We start from the raw sequence: 22,752 nt of genomic DNA on the forward strand, positions 1-22,752 counted from the left end.
TACTTTTTTTTAAATACCAAGAAATGACTGCCGTGGGCTCGCGGCGGCTCCACCCCTACACGCCCCTCGCATGGCATCCTGGGAGATGTAGTTCTCTCCTGCACTGGGGCGCGACCCCCTCTCGCCTCCGCCCCCGCTCCCGCCATAGAGTCCTGGGAACCTGCAGGTAGTAAGAAGCTCCCATCGTGCAGTCTGTGCAGTCTTCCGAAGAGGCACTTAAGCGCTGCAAGCCTCGGTTTACTCATCTGTCAAATGGGAGACAGTCATACACCAGGGAAATGAAGGGTTACCAGAAGCTGATTTTAAAATGAGAGCAAAAGCTCCGTACGACTTCTTTATCCATTCATCTGTGGATGTATATCTAGGTTGCTTCCATGTCCTAGTTATTGTAAATAGTGCTGCCAGTCAGTTCTAATGCGGTGAATAAACCTAGAGCCTATAATACAGAGTGAAGTCAGTCAGAAAAACATATCATATATTGACACACACACATGGAATCTAGAAAGATGGTGCCAATGAACCTATTTGCAGGGCAGCAAGGGATTCCCTGGTGGCTCAGAGGGCAAAGAGTCTGCCTGCAATGCAGGAGACCTGAGTTGGATCCCTGGGTAGGGAAGATCCCCTGGAGAAGAAAATGGCAACCCACTCCAGTACTGTTGCCTGGAAAATCCCATGGATGGAGGAGCCTGGTGGGCTACAGTCCATGGGGTCGCAAAGAGTCAGACACTACGGGGCGACTTCACTTTCACTTTCAAAGGAGAGGCAGACATAAAGGACAGACTTCTGGGTGAAGGAGTGGGGGACAAATTGAGTGAGTAGCATTGAAATATATATATTACCATATATTAAATAGCCTGCCAATAGGAATTTGCTGTTTGATGAACAGAGCTCAAATCTGATGCTCTGTGACAACCTAGATGGGTAGGGTGGGGTGTGGTGGGAGGGAGGTTCGAGAGGGAGGGGACATATGTATACCTATGGCACATTCATGTTGATGTATGGCAGAAACCAACACAATATTGTAATTATCCTCCAATTTAAAATACATTTTTTAAAAAAGCTCTATACAGACCCCGTGGTTTTGTTTTTGTTTTTTTAAAAACCTTTGTCCAGTGCATTTGTACTGACCTCCAGTCTAGACTTACTACTTTGTGTCATAAAGAAGGAACCAGGCTTTGGTTGTCCAGGTATCCAGCGCTTAACAGGGAGCTGGCCTCTCTTTATTACCTCGTCCAGCATTTACTCTCTGCTGCTTGATGTCTTCAACTGTAATATAGGGATAAATATATAGTGGCCACTTCATAGGGCTGGGTGACACTGAATGAAATAATCCATGTAAGACGCTAGGTTCAGTACCTGATAAACACTGGTCAAAGGTATTGTCCCCCCTCTGGCACCAGGCCTTGAGTGACTTTGGAACTGTCTGAAGAAGCAATGGCTGATTCTCATCACCTGTAAGGTTGTCAAGGGCTGTATATTTTGCTCCACGAGATCAGAGCTTTGTCCTGGTCATGGCCATATCCCCCAGTCTCTAGTCCAGTGCTGGCACAGAGCTGGGTCATAACAAATGTCAGATGAGTGAATAAATGAATCATTATGCCTGCTTTGCCAGTGAGGAACTGGAGGTTCTGAGAGGTCAAGTGACTTGCAGATGGTCACACAGCAGCTGGGCTATCTGAGTGGGGATGAAAATCCACATTTTCTCTCCCTGTCACCCACCCCCACTCTCCCGCCCTCCCGCCAACACAGACACACATAGGAATTCGACCGTTACCTTTCAGGCTCAAGAAGCATAAGAATCATGTAGCATCTCCAGTTTCCTCCAGTTTCCGGCAGCAGCCAGGTGTGGATTTGCTCCCAGAGTGGATCGAGCTGGGGAAGCTAAGTGTTCACATGGGGGTGGGGGGAGGGGGAGGTGAAAAAAAAGTGACCAAAGCTCTCAGATCCCCCTCCCTCACCTCCAGCAGTTCCCCAAATGCCGAAAGCTATTCTTGCCTTTTTCTAAAAGAGGCGTTTGAAGCCATGAGCCAATTCTTTCCATTCCTGAGCTTGGGTATCATCTATTTCGGGCGTTTGTTGTTTTCCATGAGTTGCGGATGCCACTGTGAAGCTGGCCTTTCCTGGACAGCTAGGGCACGAGGGAGCAAGGCAGGAGCCAGGCGGGGCCGGCACTTAAAAATACTTCCCGATTCATTTCTCCTTTGAAAACAAAGCCCTGGGGGCCTTTTGCCACCGCTGGAGCCTGGGAACGGAGCTTCCCAGAGCAGAAAACTGACTGAGCATGCTGGATGTGTTTGTGGGTCGCAGGAGCAAGAGCAAAAACACGGACTTGCTGTGTGACCTCCTTCAAACTCGCCTGACGTCTCTGGGCCTGCTGGCCTCCTCTCCAGAATGAGGCCAGGTGGGAAGAAGCTCGTGAACAGTCCCTCCAGCTCTGAGAGCTCCAGGATGAGGACCACCCCTCCCAAGACCAGGTTTTCTTCCTAGATTTGGGCCAGCAAGGGATGCCGAGTCTTGGGGACAGAGGCTAGGAGAAAGCAGAAAGGCCAATCTCTGGGACTCCTTTGTAAGTTACAGAGCCCTGCAAATGTTCTAAGGGGGTCCAGAATGTTCTTGGAAGGTTCCTGTAACTGCAAAAAGACCAAGCACCATGAAGAGGGGATGAAATAAAGACTGCTATACATCCGTACCAGACGTGCAGTCTAGCAGCTACAAGAGAGAAATAGATCTGTGTTCTAACAGAGAGGGTTCTCCAAGACGTATTGTTGGACAAAAAAATCAAGTTGCAGAATAGAACAATTAGAATGGAATCACTTTTTAAAAGCACACATAAATTTACGTGTTTTTTTACACCATGTACTTATGAAAATACATAGGGAAAGTTCCGGAAGAGTTTACCCAATCTGATGCTCAGTTGCTTCTGACTCTTTGCAACCCCATGGATTATAGTCCACAGGCTCCTCTGTCCATGGGATCCTCCAGGCAAGAATACTGGAGTGGGTTGCCATGCCTTTGTCCAGGGATCTTCCCAACCCAGGGATCGAACCCACGTCTCTTATGTCTCCTGCGTTGGCAGGCACATTCTTCACCACCAGTGCCCACCCAATGGGATAAGAGTCCTTATCTCTAGGTTGGGGAGGGAACTGAATTTGGAATGGTGTCAGAGAGAAATGATTTATTTGTAATGTCTTTATGGGAAGAATGCATTCGTGGGTTTTTCTTTTTTTTAATTAATCTATTTGAGACAGCAGGACATGGAGGGCCCAGGCGACTTCTCTCATGCCATCAGGGGCCGGATCTGATGGTTAGATAATGCAGGAGGAGGGTAGCTGTGGGTAGGAGGTGAAGGTATATCAGATAGTGGCTTGACCAACAGGCATGTTTGATTTTAGGGAAGCAAATGGAGATGTCATTCCTCTGCAAGATTTATTGGCTGTTGTAAATTACTTTCTATTGCAAACAGTTGCCTCAGGAGGCAATTAAATTTAGATCATATTGTTCCCAGGTTGACACAGGCAGGTGTTGACTTGCTGAGGCTTTGCACAACAGCCACTGTCTGTAAGAGTGTGTTCAACTGCCTGGGATGGCAGAATAACTCTGTCCTGTGTGGGATGATCTGCTGCTTTGTCAGGCAATGAGTCTATTCAGCCTGGGAGGGTGGGGTTGGCCTAGACTGGGATGCTGAAGGTAGTGCCTAGGCCTCTACCCCAAACCTTGGGCAAACAGTCCTAATAGGATGGCAGTCCGGTGGTCGAGACTCAGAGCTTTCACTGCCGAGGGCAAGGGTTCGATCCCTGGTATGGGAGCTAAGATCCTGCAAGCTGTGGCTCCCTGCCACCGAAAAAAAAAGAATGGACAAAGCTTTTCTCCCACAGCATCTGCCAACACAGCCTCAGGTCTCCTGGAGGGCTTATAAACTGGCAAGTGTGGGGGCACTCTCATAATCACCGTTATAATGATTGTTAGAGGCAGTTACTATTGTTGACGATGTGTCTGTTACCAAATCTGCAGGCATAGACTTTTATACAATGACCCATTATGAGGTAGACAAGGGAGCCCACGTGTTGTCCACTCTGAACTGAGCCTGGAGAGTTCTTCCATCCCAGAGCCCAAGGATGAAGGAGAGTTTCAGGGTCACCAAACTACAACCCTGGGCCACTTGTTTAGGGCGATGGCTGGGTGATGAGTGCAAACAGGGTTGGTGAACGCACGGGTCCTAGGGCTCCTTAACCAGCTGTTTCCAGCCGGCGCTTTGTCATGGATTCCAGGCCTCACTGCCAGCTATCGCTGGACATCTCACTGGTCCATCGTGTGCTCACCAGCACTCAAGTCTTCCCCTTCACACTTTCTCCTTCTCAGGCTGTGTTCCCTGATTCAGTTAATAGCACTGCCAAGAAACGCTGAGGGGAGTGACCGAGGGGGCCTGACTGGAGCTCGGATGCTCAGCTCCACCATTTACCAGCTATCTTACTTGAGCTAATTAATCCTCTGGAGCCTCAGTTTTATAGTGTAAAATTAGGAAATGCATAGCGCTGTTTGTATTAAAACTAATCAACAATTTGTGGTTGCTTACTCTGTGTTAGGACAGGGTTCAAGTCCATATGTGAGACCTTGGCTCTTTTTTCAAATTGTGGAAAAATATGCATTACATGAAATTTACCATTTTAACCATTTTTAAGCATACAGTTCAGGGACGGCAAGTACATCCACATTTTTGCACAACCATCACCACCATCCATCTTCTGAAATTTTTCATCTTGCAAAACTGAAAATCTGTGCTTATTAAATGTGTGTGTGTGTTAGTCACTCGGTCATGTCCCACTCTTTGCAATCCTATCTACTGTAGTCTGCCAGGCTCCTCTGCCCATGGAATCCTCCAGGCAAGAATACTGGAGTGGGTTGCCATTCCTTTCTCCAGGGGATCTTCCAGAACCAGGGATCGAACCCAGATCTCCTGCTTTGGAGGCAGAGTCTTTACCATCTGAGCTGCTGCTGCTGCTGCTATGTCACTTCAGTCGTGTCCGACTCTGTGCGACCCCAGAGATGGCAGCCCACCAGGCTCCCCCGTCCCTGGGATTCTCCAGGCAAGAACACTGGAGTGCGTTGCCATTTCCTTCTCCAATGCATGAAAGTGAAAAGTGAAAGTGAAGTCACTCAGTCGTGTTGGACTCTTCTCGACCCCATGGACTGCAGCCTACCAGGCTTCTCCATCCATAGGATTTTCCAAGCAAGAGTACTGGAGTGGGGTGCCATTGCCTTCTCCAAGCCTTATTAAATACTAACTCCCTATCCCGCTTCCCTCCCCCCAGCCCTTGGCAACCATAAGTGAAGTGAAGTGACTCAGTCATGTCCGACTCTTTGCAATCCCATGGACAGTAGCCTACCAGGCTCCTCCGTCCATGGAATTTTCCAGGCAAGAGTACTGGAGTGGGTTGCCATTTCCTTCTCCAGGGGATCTTCCCGACCCAGGGATTGAACCCGGGTTTCCTGCATTGCAGGCAGACGCTTTACCATCTGAGCCACCAGGGAAGCCTGGCAACCATAATTCTATACTATTTGTTCCATGAATTTGACTCTAAGTACTTTATATACGTGGAATCATACAGTATTTGTAGCTTGTGTCTGGTTTATTTTACTTAGCATACTGTCTCCAAGGTTCATCCATGTTGTGGAACACGTGAGAATTTCCTTCCTTTTTCAGACTGAGTGATATTTCACTGTATGTACATACCACAGTTTTGGGCTTCCCTGATAGCTCAGTTGGTAAAGAATCCACCTGCAATGCAGGAGACTCCAGTTAGATTCCTAGGTTGGGAAGATTCCCTGGAGAAGGGATAGGCTACCCGCTCCAGGATTCTTGGGCTTCCCTTGTGGATCAGCTGGTAAAGAATCTGCCTGCAATGCAGGAGACCTGGGTGGTTGGGAAGATCCCCTGGAGAAGGGAAAGGCTACCCACTCCAGTATTCTGGCCTAGAGAATTCCACGGAGTTTATAGTTCATGAGTCACAAAGAGTCGGACACAACTGAGTGACTTTCACTTTCACCACAGTTTAGGGGCTTCCCTGATGGCTCAGCAGTAAAGAACCCGCCTGCAATGCAGGAGATGAAGGATACATGTGTTTGATCCCTGGGTTGGGAAGATGCCCTGGAGGAAGAAATGGCAACCCACTCCAGTATTCTTGCCTGAAAAATCCCATGGACAGAGGAGCCTGGGTGGGCCATGGTCCAAAGAGCGGCAAAGACTTGGGTGCAACTGAGTACATACCACAGTTTAGCCATTCATCCATCAATGGACACTGGATTGCTTCCACTCTTTGGCTATTGTGAACAATGCTTCCAGACCTTGAATTCTTAAACCCAAGAGAAAACCCAAGTTTTCTCTTCTGTGAGGTGAATATGGCTGAGTTACTTCTCCCTCTGGCAGAAGCCCAGCTGCAGCTGGCTCAGCATCTCCTAAGACCCCTACTCCACTGGAAGCCTCATCTCCCCAAGCAGGGATCATGCCCCCTCTTTCCACTGCTCACCTTGTAGCTGCCCTCTCTGTCTTTGAGAAATAGGTGGACACGGGCCCCTGTCAGCAGGTTTCCTGCCCCAGGCATTTCTGGACCCCCACAGAGCTTTGGCCAAGGACTTGTTACTTTGGAAGGGGTCCTTGTTTAGCTATCACCAACCATCTCTACTTCTAAGCTGGGCTGGAAGGGAGATGGGAGAGGTCTTCCACCCAGTTCAAGTCAAAATCGGAAGCGCTTTGCTACCCCACCCAGACCCCAGTGCCCTGCTTAAGACCAAAGAGGACATTTCCAAGACTCGAGTTTCGCCTCCAGCGGCGCAAGGAAGCCGTGACTCCTGGCTGTCCTGCCTCAGCCCCTCCGGGTGAGGAGCCCAGCTCCGCAGCGTCTGCGCCTGTGGAGGGAGAGAACACACTACAGCTCCCAGAGTTCTGCGGGCTGAGGAGGCGGTCCCCATCCCTCGCGGAAGAGTTGGACCCACCAACCGGAGCCCAGAGCGGGGCTGGGGGCGGGGAGGGGCGGGCAGGGGCGGGGCCGGGGGGGAGGTGGCCGGCGAGCGGCGCCTCTGGGTCAGTCGCGCGGGGAGCGCGGGGTCCGGAGAGAGGAACGCGAGGAGGGTGCTGTGGTGGCGCCGCACGCGCTCTCCGGGCCATGGGTAAGTGGCTCTGCGGTGCGTCCGGGACGGGACGGGACGGGCGGCCCCGCGCGAGGGCGAGTTTGTGGCGCCCGGTCTTTCCCGGCGCTCGCGGCGGTCGGTGCTGCCTTGGGGGGCGAGCGGGGGCTGGGAGTGGACTCGGGGGCGAGAGCGCGGGGAGGTAGTCTGGCCCGGGACGCCCGCGTCCTCCCGCAGCGAGCCGGAGCCAAAGCCTAGTGTCGGGCGCGCGCTGTTCGAAAAAAGGAAAGACAAAAAGTTTTGGCGGCCAAGGGGCTTCCCGGGCGTTTATCTCGAAACTCTCTTCGTCGTCTCTTGACTGAAATTTACCAAGTCCTGTACGGTTCTGTCATCCCACTTCCTGCTGTGGTTTTCAATCTCGAGCTGGTCTCAGCTAATTTGTTGTGACAGCTGTCCGCAGCAGTTCCGTCTGCAGTACCCCCGCCCCCCACCCTCCCCTCTCCCCTCCCCGCCGTCACATCCCGGCGGTTCTCAGAATCCGCCGGCGCCGCCGAGAAGGGGCACCGGGTCCGCTGGGCGCGCGGGGCGCTTTCCACTGCGGCCGCCGTTTCCTGAAAGTGACTCTGCGCTGGTTTTGAAGAACTTGCTCAATGCATTTTGAAGAATCAACTGTTCCTCTTTAAGCCGAGAGTCGTACTGATCCTTCGGCGGTTACCGGCTTCTTGACCCCGACCCTTTCTCTTTCTCTTTCCTCTTCCCCTTTTTCTTTTTTTTCCCCGTAGCCTCTCCTCTTCTTGTCTCCTGTCTACCCTCCTCTGTATCCTCCCACTCCCAACCCCCGGCAGGGAAGAAGTAACTGCCTTCTTTGATCCGCTCATCTTTCTCCTGTGTCTCTTTTCTCCTCTTGGGGCTACAGAAGGGACAGCGTGGCGGACCCGCGAGTGATGGGGGGCGGGGAGGGGGTGGAAAGCGGAGACGCACGGGCTGTGAGGAGAGAAGCGTTTGCCTTCGCGCTCGCTCAGTCTGAATCGCTGCCTCGTCTCGGTCCTTGAGCAGAGTGTTCAGGGGGTGCGGCCGCGCCGGCCTCAGGCCTCCAGCCGAACGGACGCTGGGAATAGGGGAGGAAATCGCCCGATGCCGGACCCCCAAGGGTTCAGGGTGAGGGTCTGGCGGCACTGTACTGGCCAGACCCAGGGTCCCTTTCTTTGCGGGGTCGTCAGCTAGCCAAGAGAAGTCCGCGGAGCTGAAGGGAGGATAACAGGTGCTTCTTGCCCCAGCTGGAGCACCAAAGTTGGGGGTGTGGGGTCTGTGTCCAGAGGCCGTGCTAGGACAGAGATGGCAGCTAGTGGGTTGGGTCACCAGGGTGGAGTTCCACAGCCTGTCCAAACCCTGGACCTCGAACTTGGAATGGCAGAGGTAGAAAGGACCTCACAGAATCAGCCCCTCTCTCTGAGAGGCTTACAGTCTGAGAAACTGAGGCTTAGAGACCAGCCCTGGTCTGACAGTGAGGACAGTTTAGGCCTCTGAGACCCTGCCCCTCTCGCCCTTCCCAATGGTCTCCTGTTCCCAGGTGGGAAATTGACCTGGGATGGCCCGCACCCACCTTGGACCTTGCTTTACTGGCTGGGCTTCGAGAGCCACTCTGGGAGAGCTCTACCAGGAGACAGAAAGAAGAGTGCCCCAGGCGGAAGTCAGGCAGCCTTCCTTGGTCCTGGCTGTGCGTCTACTGTTCACCCACGTCTGGACACACCGCCACCCAGCCTGGTTTGGTGGGGACACAGGAAGCAGTACAGAGACGGAGCTGTTACTTTTATCACCAGATACCACCCAGACTTGGAAGGGCAAGACAGTGGGGACTCAGCCCCACCCTGGATCGGGGTCTTTCAGGACCACCAGATCCCGGGGGTCTGGGAGTTGGTCATTTCACATTGTGGGGTGCCCCACGCCCCCTCCTTTCTACACTCAAGGCTGTCACTTTGGCCCCAGCTACTCCCCAACCCTGGCCCCTCTTCCCTCCCCTGAGATACGGAGGCAGGGCAGGTGGGGGCTGCATGTGTCCAGGTTGTCCGTCTGTCCTCCATGCTGGCTGGAGCACAGCCCTGGGCAGGCCCCTCTCCCCAAACCACTGCTCCGCCAGGCAGCTGACTCCGAGCTGAGAGGACTGGCTGCTTCAAAGGTTGTCTTTGTTTCAGCTCCGACTCAAGCCAAAGAGCAACTTAAGCCAACAACCTCAGGCAAGAAGGTGTGGCGAGTCTGCCTGTTGTTATTGAGGCCTCTGTTACCATTATTGTAGTAATTGACACGGTGCTCCCAGTGGGTGACTTTTCATGAAAGGAAGTGTCGCTTCCTTTCCATCACACCGAGAGTGAAGAGGCGGGGCAGGAGGGGGGGAGGCGAGAGAGTGAGAGGGAGAGAGAGAGTGAGAGGGAGAGAGAGAGGGGGAGAGAGAGAGAGAGGGAGAGAGGCCTTGAACTAGGCGCAGCCCAGCTCCTCTCCATCAGTGGTCATGCTTATGAAGCAGCTGCAGAACTCTAGGCACTGAGACACAGCGGAGTGACAGACCTCAGATCTCACACACACACGCATGCATGCACGCACACACACACACAGACCCACAGCACCTGTGGTTTTTTTGGGGGAGAGCCTTGTTTCTCGCTTCATTCTGCATAGAACATTGGGCCCACTGGGTCTAACAGACCCCTCTTATAGGTGGGAGAACGAAGTAAAGGCCAGAAACCTATGTGGGGTCAGAGCCCCCTCCCCACCCTTCCTCCTGCCCCACCTCGTCTGCCTTCAGCTTCTCTGGGAGGACAGGCCCAGGTTCTTGTGAGCACACTAACAGGGGGGCTGCAGTGTGACATTGCAGGTCCCCTGGGGAGAGACGGCCAATTTGCACCCTCTGAGCACATACAAGGAACCTGGGGTCTCGCTTTATTATTGTTTAGTCGCTAAGTCGTGTCCAACTCTTTGTGACCTCATGGACTGCCAGGCTCCTTTTTCCATGGCATTTCTGGCAAGTACACTGGAGTAGCTTGCCGTTTTCCTTCTCTGGGGGATCTTCCCAACCCAGGGATCGAACCCTCATCTCCTGCATTGGCAGGTACATTCTTTACCACTGAGCCACCAGGGAAGCCCTGGGGTCTCCCTGCTCCCATTAGAAAACTCTACACCTTGGAGTCAGTGTCTTGAGACAGGGATACCGCACTGGTTGCAAATCCCAGCTTTGCCGCTAGTAAGCTGTGTGACCTCAGTGTTACTGAGCCTCTCAGATCCTCAGATCTTGTAATATCTGTTAACTGGGTGCTGGGAAGATGTAGTGAGCCAGTGTTCAGAAGTGCCCAGACCAGGGCCTAGGAGAGACTGGTTTCAGATGGTGAAGGAAATAGTGTGGAGGTGGGGGGGGTGTGGCTTGAGAGCAGGGGGGCTTCATTTCAGGAACTTCCTCCTTCACAGCTAGTGACTGAAATTAACCTCTTCACTGCCTTGGTTTTGGGTTCGAGGGTTAAGCTTGACTTCCACAGAGCTGTGGAGTTAAGCAGACTGCTGGCATAGGAACGGCCATAGCCATGCTGCTGCCATGGCTGCGCGCTGCCCGTGACAGGGCTGGGCCACATGGCCGGGATGAGGGGCACCAGGCTGGGGAAGAAGGGTGAAGACTCTCCTCACGTCCCTCATCCAGGGCTGCGGCCCAGGTCGGCGAGAATGGAGGCCGGTTCCCCCGGACTCGGCCGCGCACAGAGCACAGAGACAGAGTGTTTTCCCTTTGTGGCTCTCATCCCCGTCTCTGCTGGGGTCAAACAGCTCAGATGGTGACCTCCTTCCCAGGTGACGCAAGTGCCCAAGTCCTGGAGATTTCCCTAGGAGAGCGTGGCCCCCTGCAACCAAGCAGGAGGGACCAGGGCCGCTCTGTCCCGGTGGCCCTTAATTTGGCTGCCCTCTCAGGCCCCCTGGGGAGTTTGAAACCCTGAAGCCCCTGTTTTTGTTTAGGCATTAAGTCCTGTCTGATTCTTTTGTGACCCCACAGATTGTAGCCTGCCAAGCTCCCCTGTCCATGGGATTTCCCAGGCTAGTATACTGGAGTGGGTTGCCATTTCCTTCTCTAGGGGGTCTTCCTGACCCAGGGATGGACCCCATGTCTCCTGCATTGGCAGGCGGGTTCTTTGCTGCGGAGCCACCAGGAAACCCCTGGTGCCCCGTGCAGGACCTTAAGCCGTACTCATGTTGGGGGAGGGTGGGGGAGACAGGCACCATGTCTTTTAAATTTTCCCTGGTGATTCCAGTGGGCCCTGGTCCCACCACCTTCTTTCCCTGAGGCCCGCCGATCTGCAGGAGGGTGCCAGTGAGAAGCCTCGTCACAGGAACAGGTGGAGAGAGTCCTTCGGAGCTGAGCATTTTCCCTTCAGGAAAGGAGGGAGAGAAGTTGTGAAAGCAGAGCAGAGAAGGCAGGAAGGGAAAGGAGAAACGCTGGGGGGACAGAGGCGTGCCCATTAGCTGAAGGCTTCAGGACTCACGGAGAGTTAGCAAAGGACCCAAGTGTCTTTCTTCCCCCCACCCCTGCCCCAATTCACAGAAGGAAAGAAGGTGCAGAGTTGCCCAGGGCCCGGTTGGAAAGGCTTCCGTCAGGGGTGGGAGGGGTCAGTGATTAGTACCCAGTTATTTCTGGAGATTGGCTATGTCTCCGGTGATCAGGAGCCAGCCTGCAAGGACGGCCCAGGCCCAATTAGCATTAGGCTCGGTTTTTCTTCCAGGCTTATTTGGACTCCCCATCGAAGCTTGTGGATGTTGGTGATAAGCACCACAGCCTTAGTGATGGCGAGGCCAGGGCCCGGGACGGGTGGTCAGACAGACCTTGCTTTGAATGTGGTCCTCCAGGGAGGCAGGCAACTTAATCTCTTTAAAACGGGATCCCTCGGGGACTCACTGAGAGAACATACATATGAAAGGGCCAGGGACACAGAGCTGAGAACCTGCGTGGCACTTCTGTGAACAGCCGCCCAAGGGGACACTGTCCAGCAGTCAGAGGTCTACGGCTCAGGCCCCTGGGTATCGCTGGCCTCGAGGGTCACTCTGCTGCGGGTTTCTTCTTTATTTTTGGCTGCGCTAGGTCTTTGTCACTGCACAGGCTTTTTCTCCAGTTGCAGTGAGCAGGTTCCACCGCGGTTGTGGAGTGCAGGCTTCTCACTGTGGTGGCTCCTCTTGTTGAAGAGCACAGGTTCTTGGCTGGACGCTTTCAGTAGTTGTGGGTCCCCCGCCCCCGGCTCTAGAGCCTAGGCTCAGTAGTTTTGGCTCACAGGTTTAGTTGCTCCACAGCACGTGGGATCTTCCCAGACCAGGGATCGAACCCGTATCTCCTGCATCGGCAGGCGGATTCTTTACCACTGAGCCCCCAGGGAAGCCCAGGTTTCTTGTTCTTAGTTTCTTTTCTACCTGGAACAGAGGAGGAATCTTGCAGGTTCCCAGCAGTAAGGATTTTCTGAGCTGGAGTGAACCAGGACAGTTCATGGAACATGAACAGAAAGGAGGAAAGAAAGGGTGGTCTCACACGGCCAATCACCCGCTGCGTGGCCAGAGCGGCTTCCAGTGGCTACGTCTTTGCAGCCATCAACTCACAGGATGCCCTTAGGACAACTGAGCTCCTGGCTCCTCCCTGCCCTCCATCAGGTTGTTGTGGGGCTCAGACAGTCAAGAATCCACCTGCAATGCAGAAGACCCGGGTTCCATCCCTGGGTTGGGAAGATCTCCTGGAGAAGGGAATGGCTACCTGCTCCAGTATTTTTGCCTGGAATATCCCATGGACAGAGGAGACATTTTCCCTTACCTGCCACCTGCTGTGTGGGGGTGCTGGGCGGCCTCACCAAGCTGTCAGGAGGCCAGCCAAGCCATGGGCATCTCAGTCTGGATGGCCCCATCTGTATGGTGTGAGGAGGTGAGGATGACTAGAGAGAAGTGCTGTGCTTGGCTGAGGGCTGGGAAGGGCCCCCCACTACCTGCTTGGGCTTGTCAGGTGAGACCTGAAGGGTCACCAGGAGCCATGAAGGCGAGGGGAGTATGTGGCCTAATTAGGGGCAGTTAGGACTCTGCTGAGCTTCCCAGGTGGCACTAGTGGTAAAGAAGCTGCCTGCCAATGCAGGAGATGCCAGAGACGTGAGTTTGATCCCTGGGTCAGGAAGATTCCCTAGAGGAGAGCATGGCAACCCACTCTAGTATTCTCGCCTGGAGAATCCCATGGACGGAGGAGTCTGGTGGGCTACGGTCTCCGGAGTTGCAAACAAATCAGACATGACTAAGCATGCACGGGATCATGAGGGATGCTTAAGAAAAGCTTGGCTGCTTCATAAATGGGAACTTTCTTCTTGGTAATTTGTGGAGGGTCTATGGTCCCAGCGGCCCCCATGGTGCTTTGAGGACCCACAAACATGGGAGCCTCCGCAGCTCTCTTAGCTCCCAGTTTGGCTGAGCCGCTGCAAATACTCTCTGATGTGGAGAGGTGGGGTTTGGAGACAGTTTCCCTGAGCACCATGGCCCCAGCCTCCTCTGACTTGACCCCAGGGTGACTTAGGGTCTCCTTCATAGTTTTGGAAAGAGGGCTAAATGGAGTAAGGAAAACCGGCAGGTGTGGCATGGGTGGGGCTTTGGGAGCGGCAGAGTCAGGGGAACCCGTGTGGTTTAGAGGCCACCTGCGGCAGCTGGGCACCACAAGCAGAGGGTGGCAAGCACTGACCCCCACCAGGCCATTCGGATGCCACGCTGCCCTCCTGCCACCCGCTTCTCTGCCAGCATCTCATGTTCTCACTCTCCCCTGCCCTTTTCCCCCAGCACCTCCGGTCAAAGGGAAAAGGAAGCAGTCAGAGGAAGGGGAGCCCCTAGACCCACCAGTGTCTCCTCAGCCCGATGGTGAGCCGAGGAGCCGGAGCCCCGTGCGCCTGGAGGTGAGTTGGGCCACCCCTCCCCCACTGGGGGCCTCTTTCCTGCCCCTTCCCTCACCCTGCCCCACCTGTGTGCAGCCTCCCAGGTGACCTTGGAGACACCCTGGAGATGTGTTCCCTAACCCCCCCAACCCTGAAAGAGTCCAGAGAGGGGCACAGCCCCACTGTCTGGGGCCTTGACTGGGCGCTGGGCAGACGGGAGGGCTTGCCCATCACCTCTGGCTGGACTTTCAGGCTTGGTTTTCACAGCAGAACCCTTTTATTGCATGAGGCTGGCCTGGAGCCCTGATCTATGAGACAGTAAAGCTCTGTTCTACAATGTTAAGCTGCACGTACGTCCTTCTGTCCCGTAGTGAGATCGGCGCTGCTGCGCTGACCAGCACAGTCGCAGCCATTAGCCTCTGCATCAATGCTCTTTGGCCATTTGCTTCGGAGGCACAGGCTGGAGGGAGCTGCAAATGGGAACAGGTTTTAACAGATTTCCTGGAGTTCAGAGAAGAGGAACAGAAAAGCATGTTCGTTTGAAGAGCAGTGGTCAGAGTGCCTCCGTTTTGAGGCACGGCAGTGTGTTCCAATTTCATAGGTAACGTGCAAGCTGGCTTGTTTATTTCCAGAGGTCTTTGATTAGTCAAAGCTACGGTCATGACACTTTGAATAGAGTATTTTTGGAACACATGGCTCTCTGCACGGTTCTCACCCTGATGATGGTTGCCAGCCCTCTCGTGTTTGGGGCCACCCCAGCTGGGACCCCAACCCCAGCCCAACAGGAGCCCCTGCCCTGAGCCACCAGCCACAGGAAGAGCATCAGGAGAAATTCCCACTGGGAGCAGAAACCAAAAGACCTGTACATTGGACACAAGGGCCCTTTGGAGCCCAGGACAGGGTCTCTCCTCCCCACGCTGAGCACATGAACGGCGGACCACGGAAGCAAGCCTGGTGGAATGGCCCCACACAGATGGAACACACCATCCTTTGGTTTGGACCACAGGGGCCACTGGGGCCCCGGGGCCACAGAGCCTGCCTCCAGGAGCTCAGAGTCTGGTAGAGGAGCTGAGATGGCGACGTGACAACCTAGAGCCAGGTGAAGAAGATCGGAAGCTTGGAGAAGGGGCAGGGCTGCTCCCATGGCCATCCCTGTAACCAGGCCTCTTGGATCCTGACCTGGGGTCCTGGGCTAACGTGGAACACCTCTGTTCTTCTGACCCCAGGAACAACCTCTGCAGCCCAGAGTCGGGTGTGAGGGTCTGCTCCCTCCTCTGGGAGCCTGGAGTTGGTGGCCATGCATCTCCTTCCTCCCCAGCAGCCAGTGGTTCCGCCTTTCCACAGCCTCCTACCAGCTGGGGGCTCATCCCACTGCCTCGTGTTCTTTCCCCAGGAGCCCCCCGAGGCAGGCAGGGAGCGGGAGGAGGAGCAGGAGGAAGAGCAGGCCTTCCTGGTCAGCCTCTACAAGTTCATGAAGGAGCGACACACGCCCATCGAGAGGGTGCCCCATCTCGGCTTCAAGCAGAGTGCGTCCCCGGGGTGCAGGCACGGGAGGGGGGCCCAGCAGGGGACCTCCATTCTGGGCGACCCCCGACGTGCCAGCCCACAGGGGTTGCACACAGAAAGGCTGCCCCTCTCCAGGCACTGACCTGGCAGTGGGTGCGGCCAGATGTCCATCCTCACAGGCCACTGGGCCCCCAGCACACAGGGTGCGGTCTGCCCAGCCATCCTGGTGGCCCTGTCTGGGTATGTGCTGGTTCTGTGCCAGCCTGACGGGGCCATGGGGACAGGCAGCTGGCTGCCCCCTCCTCCCACCAAGACTGACAGGGGTCCCGCCCCCTTTTGTCCCCAGTTAACCTGTGGAAGATCTACAAGGCCGTGGAGAAGCTAGGGGCCTATGAACTGGTAAGGATGGCTCCTCTGAGTCCTCACCCTGCTGCGTCTCCCAGCACATCAGCTGTGCCCCTGGGACCTCGGGAAAAGAGGGAGCCCAGCAGACCTGCCCTTTCCTGTTGGCAGGAGGATGAGGCAGTGTCCAAACCCTGCCTTTTCCCCAGCTCCCTGTGCGCTGCAGGGAGGAGGGACCTGCCCTATCTGCCGTTCTTTGCTGTTCCGAGCAAGATCATCACCCTTTCCATCTGTCCTGTCCTTGCACTCACAAAGCGCCAGTGCTCGGGCAGCCCCTGGGAGGGGGACTTGGCTGGCTGCTGGCCAGGGGAGGCCCCTCCAACCTCCCCGCCCCTGCTGGCAGAGAAGCAATTAGAAACGGCCTCCGAGTGGGGACCCTGAGCTGCGGGGACCCTGCAGGCAGGGGGCACCTGCCAGCTGTGCCCTGACGTGGCGCCCTTGCAGGTGACTGGCCGCCGCCTCTGGAAGAATGTGTACGACGAGCTGGGGGGCAGCCCGGGCAGCACCAGCGCGGCCACGTGCACGCGCCGCCACTACGAGAGGTGTGAGGCCCCAGGCGTCACCCGGCAGCTCTGCTGGGCGGTGGGGCTGGGGGCGGGGGCGGCCCCCGTGGCTGGGGGTGTCTGTGTGCTGGTCGGGCAGGGGTGTTGGCGGTCTCGGCCGGGAGGAAGCTGGGGTGGGCCTAGAGGGTGGGAGCCTCCTGCCAGCCCGGCCCCCTGGCAACACGCCTTGTTCTTCCCCAGGCTGGTCCTCCCATATGTGCGGCACCTGAAGGGGGAGGATGACAAGCCCCTGCCCCCCTCCAAGCCCAGGAAGCAGTACAAGATGGCCAAGGAGCCTCGGGGGGATGATGGGGCCACTGAGAGGCCAAAGAAGGTCAAGGAGGAGAAGCGGGTGGACCAGGTGAGCTCTGAGCCCCATCCCATGCCTCTCAAAGCACCCCCTACCAGCTCACTGTGGCTGCAGAGCTCCCTGCCTGGAACCCCCAGAACACGCCCCTCCCCCAAGGGCAGCACCGGGCGGGGGGCAAGGGTCACAGAGTGGTTCACTACTTGAGGGCCCTCAAGTTGGGGGTACATGTGGAGTCTGAGTCCTATCTACACCCCATTTCACCAGTCCCCAAGTCCTGACACCAGCTGTGTCTGTTCAGGGGATGGGACGCCTTTTGACAGTTTTGCACGAAGGTGCTGGAAGGGCTGGCTCCCTCCTGTCCCCACGTCCCCAGGTCAGCATTGCACGGCTCACCCCAGCCCTGAGGCTTGGCCTTTTCTCATTCTAGCTGATGCCAGCAAAGACCAAAACAGATGCCCCTGACCCGGCAAGGCTTCCTAGCCAGGAGACACCCAGAGACGGCATGGAACAGCGGGGCCCGGCCGCGGGGCCCTCTCTGCCCTTTTTGGGTGCCAGTGGCTGCCCTGAGGCCTACAAACGGCTCCTGTCCAGCTTCTACTGCAGAGGGACACACGGTATCATGTCACCGCTGGCCAAAAAGAAGCTCCTGGCCCAGGTGAGCAAGGCGGAGGCCTTGCAGTGTCAGGAGGAGGGCTGTCGCCACGGGGCAGGTGGGGAGCCCCAGGCACCCCCAGCCGCCCCGCCCTTGGAGAGTCCCCAGAGCCCAGGAGGGCTGGCCGAGGACTCCAGGCACCGGCTGACACCTCTGGAAGGAAGGCAGGCCCCTGGGGGCGGCCTCTGGGGGGAGACACAGGCAGGCCCTCGCCCGTCGGCCCCCGTCGTCACCGGCTGCTTCCACGCCTACCCCAGCGAGGTGCTGAAGCCTATCAGCCAGCGTCCCAGGGACCTTTTCCCCAGTCTTAAAGATAGGGTGTTGTTGGGGCCCCCTGCCAAGGAGGAGGGGCTGCCAGCCAAAGAGCCCCCACTGGTGTGGGGCGGGGATGCCGGCCGCCCTTCTGCATTCCACAAGGGCAGCTCCAGAAAGGGCAGCCTCTACCCCAAACCCAAAGCCTGCTGGGTGTCCCCCATGACCAAGGTTCCCGCTGAGAGCCCCGTGCCCCTGCCCACCTTCCCGAGCAGCCCAGGCCTGGGCCACAAGCGCAGCCTGGCGGAAGACAGCTCGGTCCACGGCAGCAAAAAACTGCGGGCAGTGTCTCCCTTTCTGAAGGAGGCGAACGCCCAGGAGTGTGGGACCAAGCCCAGGGGCCCTGACCTGGCCGTCTCCTGCCTGCTGGGCCCCGCCCTCCCGGAGGCCTACAGGGGTACCATGCTGCGCTGCCCACTGAACTTCGCTGGCACCCTGGGTCCCTTAAAGGGCCAGGCCACCCTCCCCTTCAGCCCCCTGGTCATCCCTGCCTTCCCTGCCCACCTGCTGGCCGCCACAGCACCCTCGCCCATGACTGCTGGCCTGATGCACCTCCCACCAGCATCCTTTGACGGTGCCCTGTGCCACAGACTCTGCCCGGCCTCGTCTCCATGGCATGTGCCGCCTGCCACAGCCTACACAGCACCCCACTTCTCCTTCCACCTCAACACCAAGCTGTAGGTCTGAGCCTGCCATGCTGTGTGCAGTCAGGGTCTGACCTCAGCCTGGGGTGGATAGGCACTGCCGGGGGCTCTGGCCTGGAGCCCCTCCTCAGGAGAGCTCGCCTGTGCCTGACAGGGGTGGGCCCCGGGCTGGGAAGCCTGGCCCAAAAAGGCCCTGGGCAAACTGGGTTTCCCTCTCAAGATGGCAGCCTGAGCCCAGGGGCTGGGGCCCAGTGATGGCATGCCTCAGGAGAAGACAGAGAGAGGCGGACAGCTCCCAGCCCGGGCCCCAGAGCAGGGATCGGGGCGGGTGAAGGGCCCTGGAGCTGTCCATGCTGCCCGTGGGAAGTCCAATAAAACACCAGTGAATACATGCAGCCCTGAGGTGTGTGTGGTGTGGACCTTTGCAGGAGCAGTGAGACGGGGGTGATCTCGTGGGCAGCGCCACCCATAGGGGAGCCAAGGAGAGGGACCTGTGCAGCACCCACTCCTGCCTGGGATGCTGTCACTGGGATAAAGAGCAGGGCCAGTGCAAACCCAGCCTCCAGCTCATACCTCCGCACGCTGTGCCCTTCGGCTTGTGCCTTCAGCCCACTGGGCTGGTTGAGTCTGGGGACAACCAGCTGTTACCTTCCTCACGGTGCAGATCGGAGTCTGAGGCTCAGAGAGGCTGGGACTTGCTCTGGTTCCCCTGGAGTACGTGGGGGAGCAGAGCTGTGCACTGGGGCGTGACCCAGCACCCTGAGCTAAACCACATGGATGCCCTGCAGCTGTCAGCAGCGCTCCTGGGGCTCAGGGTGCGAGCAGGATGCTGGAATCGCCTGCCCTGGTGCTGGATGCCAGCCTGGGGGGCTGCTGCCGAGTCTTCTTGGTGAGCCCTTCTACTAGCCTGCCGCATGTGCGGGGTGGGGGCACAGGTGGTTCCCACCGGGGATGCCTGGAGGGAAAAGGGGATGAAGGGGATCAGAATCTTCACCTGGGCATCTGCCTTTTTCCTGATGCAGTTGTTCCCGGGGCTCAGACCCTGCAGCCTAATGCCCTCCTTCCTACAGGCTCTGCCTGGGGAGCAGTGTGCTCTCACCTGTCGCTGTGGGAGGGGTACCCCGTCAGAGGCACTGTTCCCCGCCCCGCCTCAGGCTGCCTGTTCTTAGAACCTGGGCACAGCCACCAGCCAAGCTCCATACAGGTTTGGAAAGGCAGTGCCACTACTGGCCCGGGTCCTGACTTCCGATCTCAGATGTATCAGCTGATGATGGATGAACACGCAGGCTCTGAAGGGACTCCCCTGCTCCCTGCTGTGGGGAGACGCCAGCACAAGTAGCGGATTTCCACCCCTGAGCTCCGCACCCCTGCAGGCACCCACGTGCTCCCATCTCTGAGTCTATGGGGTCTCCGTGGTTGACAAGGAGTAGGGAAAGGTCTGAGAACTCCCACCACCCTCCCAGCAAGTGCCCTCGGTGCTGGGCTGCAGGTCTTTTAGAGTTACATCCCCTGTGACTCCACTGTTCTTGCCTGGAGAACCCCAGGGACGGGGGAGCCTGGTGGGCTGTCGTCTCTGGGGTCGCACAGAGTCGGACACGACTGAAGCGACTTAGCAGCAGCAGCAGCAGCCCCCGTGCTGGGCTGCAGGTCTTTGAGAGTCAGATCCCCTGGATATGGGCATCTGCTGTATGCGGGGCCCTGCCTAATGTGGGGCAGGGTCGCTGGGGTCCCCTTCATTTGCAAAGCCACAGCGGCCTTTTCCCAGCACAGAAGGGGGCCACTGGCCTGGCAACAGGATTTGAGCTCGGGCTGCACAGAGCTGCGACGCTGGCGCCCTCTGGAGGCTTTGCTGGGAACTACTCTGCACGGGCGTCTTCAGTCCTGAGCAGGTCCCCGGGGGGTGCGCTGCGGCTCTGCTCCGGCATCAGCAAACACTGCAGGCGAATGTGGACCTACTTCCTGGAAGACCTCTGTGCCCTGCAGCTCTGGCATGCCACCTTTCTGTGGTTTTTCTCACGCCCCGAGATTCCGAGGGGTGGGACCATCCTGAACCAGCAGCTCTGAGAGATCCTGCAGCTAAGACGCCAGGCTGGGCTCCGCGGAGCGCCTGCTCGCAGGCAGGGCACCCTGTGCATTTCCTGGAGCTGCCGCCCTAGGTGGACGGGTCACCTACGTCACTTTGCTTTTTATACTCGTTCCTTTGTGTTACCTGCCATGTCCCCTAACAGTCCCTGACTCTGCCTTGGGGACTTACAGGCCAGCACCTGCCTTTGAGGCATAAACTGTTTCAGGGTCATTTTTAGGACCCCCTCCAAACCATCTGTGGCGTTTGCACGGTTTCTGGTGGTGAGTGGAGGCAACTCTGGCAGGCATGTCCCTACAGTCCTGGCCCTTTTCCTGGTGACAGTCTTTTAAGTACAGGCCGTTTGACAAATACTGAATGTCTATTTCCAGTGGGTGCCAGACACTGTTCTGGGTGTTGGACAGACACCTCAGTGGGCAAAACTTTCAAGTTTCTACCCTTGTGGAGCTGACATCTAACCATCTCATCCTCTGCTGCCCCTTTATCCTTTTGCCTTTAATCTTTCCCAGCATCAGGCCCTTTCCAGTGAGTCGCTCTTCACATCAGGTGGTCAAAGTACTGGAGCTGCAGCTTTAGCACCAGTCCTTCCCATGCATATTCAGGGTTGATTTCCTTTAGGATGGACTGGTTGGATCTCCTTGCAATCTGAAGGACTCTCAAGAGTCTTCTCCAGCACCACAATTTGAAAGCATCAGTTCTTCGGCACTCAGTCTTCTTTATGGTCCAACTCTCACATCTATATATGACTACTGGAAAAACCATAACTGACTATATGGATCTTTGTTGGCAAAGTGACGTCTACTTTTAAAACAGCTGTCTAGGTTTGTCATAGTTTTTCTTCCAAGGAACAAGTATCTGTTACTTTCATGTCTGGTCACCGTCCACAGTGATTCTGGAACCCTAGAAAATAAAATCCGTCACTGTTTCCACTTTTCCCCTTCTATTTGCCATGAAGTGATGGGATCGGATGCCATGATCTTAGTTTTTTGAATGATGAGTTTTAAAGCCAGCTTTTTCAGTTTCCTCTTCCATTCACCCTCATCAAGAAGCTCTTTAGTTCCTCTTCGCTGTCATTAGAGTGGTGTCATCTACGTATACCAGGTTGTTGATATTTCTCCTGGCAATCTTGTGGCTGCCCTGGAATCAGCACAGATAGGACAGCAGCGGTTTGGGGCGAGGACTGTTGTCTGCAGGGACTGGGAGGAGGACTCGAGGGTCTGTGGGTGACTGCAGCAAGGACACGGTGGAGAGGGGATGCCTGTTTTCCTGGTGTGACCTTCAGAAGGGGGAGCCACAGGGCCTGGAAGCAGGCAGGCCTCTCAGTCCACCGTGGGTAGAGTCGCGGGGGCCACGGGGGAGCGGGCTCTGGGTGGGCACAGACGCGGGCTGGCAGTTGCAAGGAAGGAGGCATTACAAGGGGAGGCTGGGAAGACCCCACAGGCAAGGGAGAGATTTCCATGTAGGCTCAAAACTAGATGCTGCAGACGATGGCCTGAAGACATGTTTCATTTGACTGATCCATGCAATTTTTTTCTAAATGTTTCTGTAACTAGTTGCTAGCATTTAAAAATCAAGAAATTTTACATAAAAATGTGGGTACTGGGCTGCTCTTTAAAAATCAGAATTTCTGAGTGCCACTGCTCGGCACTCAGTGGGGGCGGCTGCACCTCGGGCAGGGTATACCCGCCTATCCACCACAGCCTATCCACCACAGCCCTACTCATCCCCGGCCTGAGGGGCTTGGCCTGTCTGGCCTCCAGGTCTCCCAGGCGTTTCCACATTCAGCCCTTCAGCAGCTCAGACACTAGGCGGCGGTTTTCGCTCTGCTGTCATCAGATCAACCAGGCCAGCTTCCTAAGCAAATGACTCTAGGAACGTTTCCTGTTGTTCCCTGCTGGGAAACAACAAGGTTTCCAGACAGGCAAGCAGGGCAGAAGTGGGTCATGGCAGAGTCACCTGTGCAGTGTCCCCTGGCTTCCGGCCACAGGGACGGGGGTGGGCTCCCCCGCCCAACTCCTCAGGTATCAGAAGCCTTTGCTCCGTCCTGGGCTACACCTGCACATCTAGGAAACGAGCGCGGTCCCTTGCAGGTTCTGCACTGTGGCCGAGTGAGGCCCAGCCAGGCAGGGTCTAGTGGCTGGGGAAGGGCAGGTGCCTTGCCCTGCCCACTGAGCATACCCTGGTCCCAAGAGGCCCACGCTGGCTCCTCTGGGCCCCTGGCCCTCCCTGGAGAACCAATACCACCTGCGACCAGCAGTGGAGTCCCTGCCC

At 56.4% G+C, this 22,752-nt stretch overlaps 2 protein-coding genes and 1 long non-coding RNA gene across 12 annotated transcripts in view; 1 reads left to right on the forward strand and 2 right to left on the reverse strand.

Annotated features, from left to right (window-relative positions):
- Positions 1–1,036: 1,036 nt before the first annotated feature.
- On the reverse strand, positions 1,037–2,981 carry LOC113900704. Its single transcript, XR_003513222.1, has 3 exons — positions 1,775–2,981; positions 1,357–1,675; positions 1,037–1,266 (listed from the first exon to the last, which is right to left on the reverse strand). It is a non-coding gene; the product is annotated as an uncharacterized LOC113900704 (long non-coding RNA).
- A 4,063-nt stretch (positions 2,982–7,044) lies between these two features.
- Positions 7,045–18,793, forward strand: ARID5A (AT-rich interaction domain 5A). The gene is made up of 7 exons (XM_027554601.1): positions 7,045–7,164; positions 13,939–14,051; positions 15,424–15,556; positions 15,883–15,935; positions 16,383–16,480; positions 16,682–16,841; positions 17,218–18,793. Exons 1-7 carry the CDS (start codon positions 7,161–7,163, stop codon positions 18,433–18,435), a joined length of 1,779 nt encoding a protein of 592 aa, XP_027410402.1. The 5' UTR covers positions 7,045–7,160; the 3' UTR covers positions 18,436–18,793.
- KANSL3 (KAT8 regulatory NSL complex subunit 3) overlaps positions 8,746–22,752 on the reverse strand; it is a 65,498-nt gene continuing 51,491 nt past the window's right edge. For 5 of the 10 annotated variants that reach the window (XM_027554592.1, XM_027554597.1, XM_027554596.1 and 2 more), the window contains one exon: positions 8,748–8,883. In XM_027554592.1, coding sequence (XP_027410393.1) covers positions 8,776–8,883 — 108 coding nt within the window. In that variant the 3' untranslated portion in view covers positions 8,748–8,775. Of the gene's footprint in view, positions 8,884–22,752 lie in introns of all 10 variants that reach the window. The other 5 variants (XM_027554579.1, XM_027554580.1, XM_027554581.1 and 2 more) reach the window with 3 other exon arrangements.

This window comes from Bos indicus x Bos taurus, chromosome 11, assembly GCF_003369695.1.
Source record: "Bos indicus x Bos taurus breed Angus x Brahman F1 hybrid chromosome 11, Bos_hybrid_MaternalHap_v2.0, whole genome shotgun sequence".
Taxonomy (NCBI): domain Eukaryota; kingdom Metazoa; phylum Chordata; class Mammalia; order Artiodactyla; family Bovidae; genus Bos; species Bos indicus x Bos taurus.

What these genes read in the sequence shown, in the direction of transcription:
- ARID5A (XM_027554601.1), top strand. An exon ending in CCATCTCGGCTTCAAGCAGA is followed by an intron (nt 15,557 to 15,882) that starts GTGCGTCCCCGG and finishes TTTTGTCCCCAG; the next exon opens with TTAACCTGTGGAAGATCTAC. An exon ending in ACGCGCCGCCACTACGAGAG is followed by an intron (nt 16,481 to 16,681) that starts GTGTGAGGCCCC and finishes GTTCTTCCCCAG; the next exon opens with GCTGGTCCTCCCATATGTGC.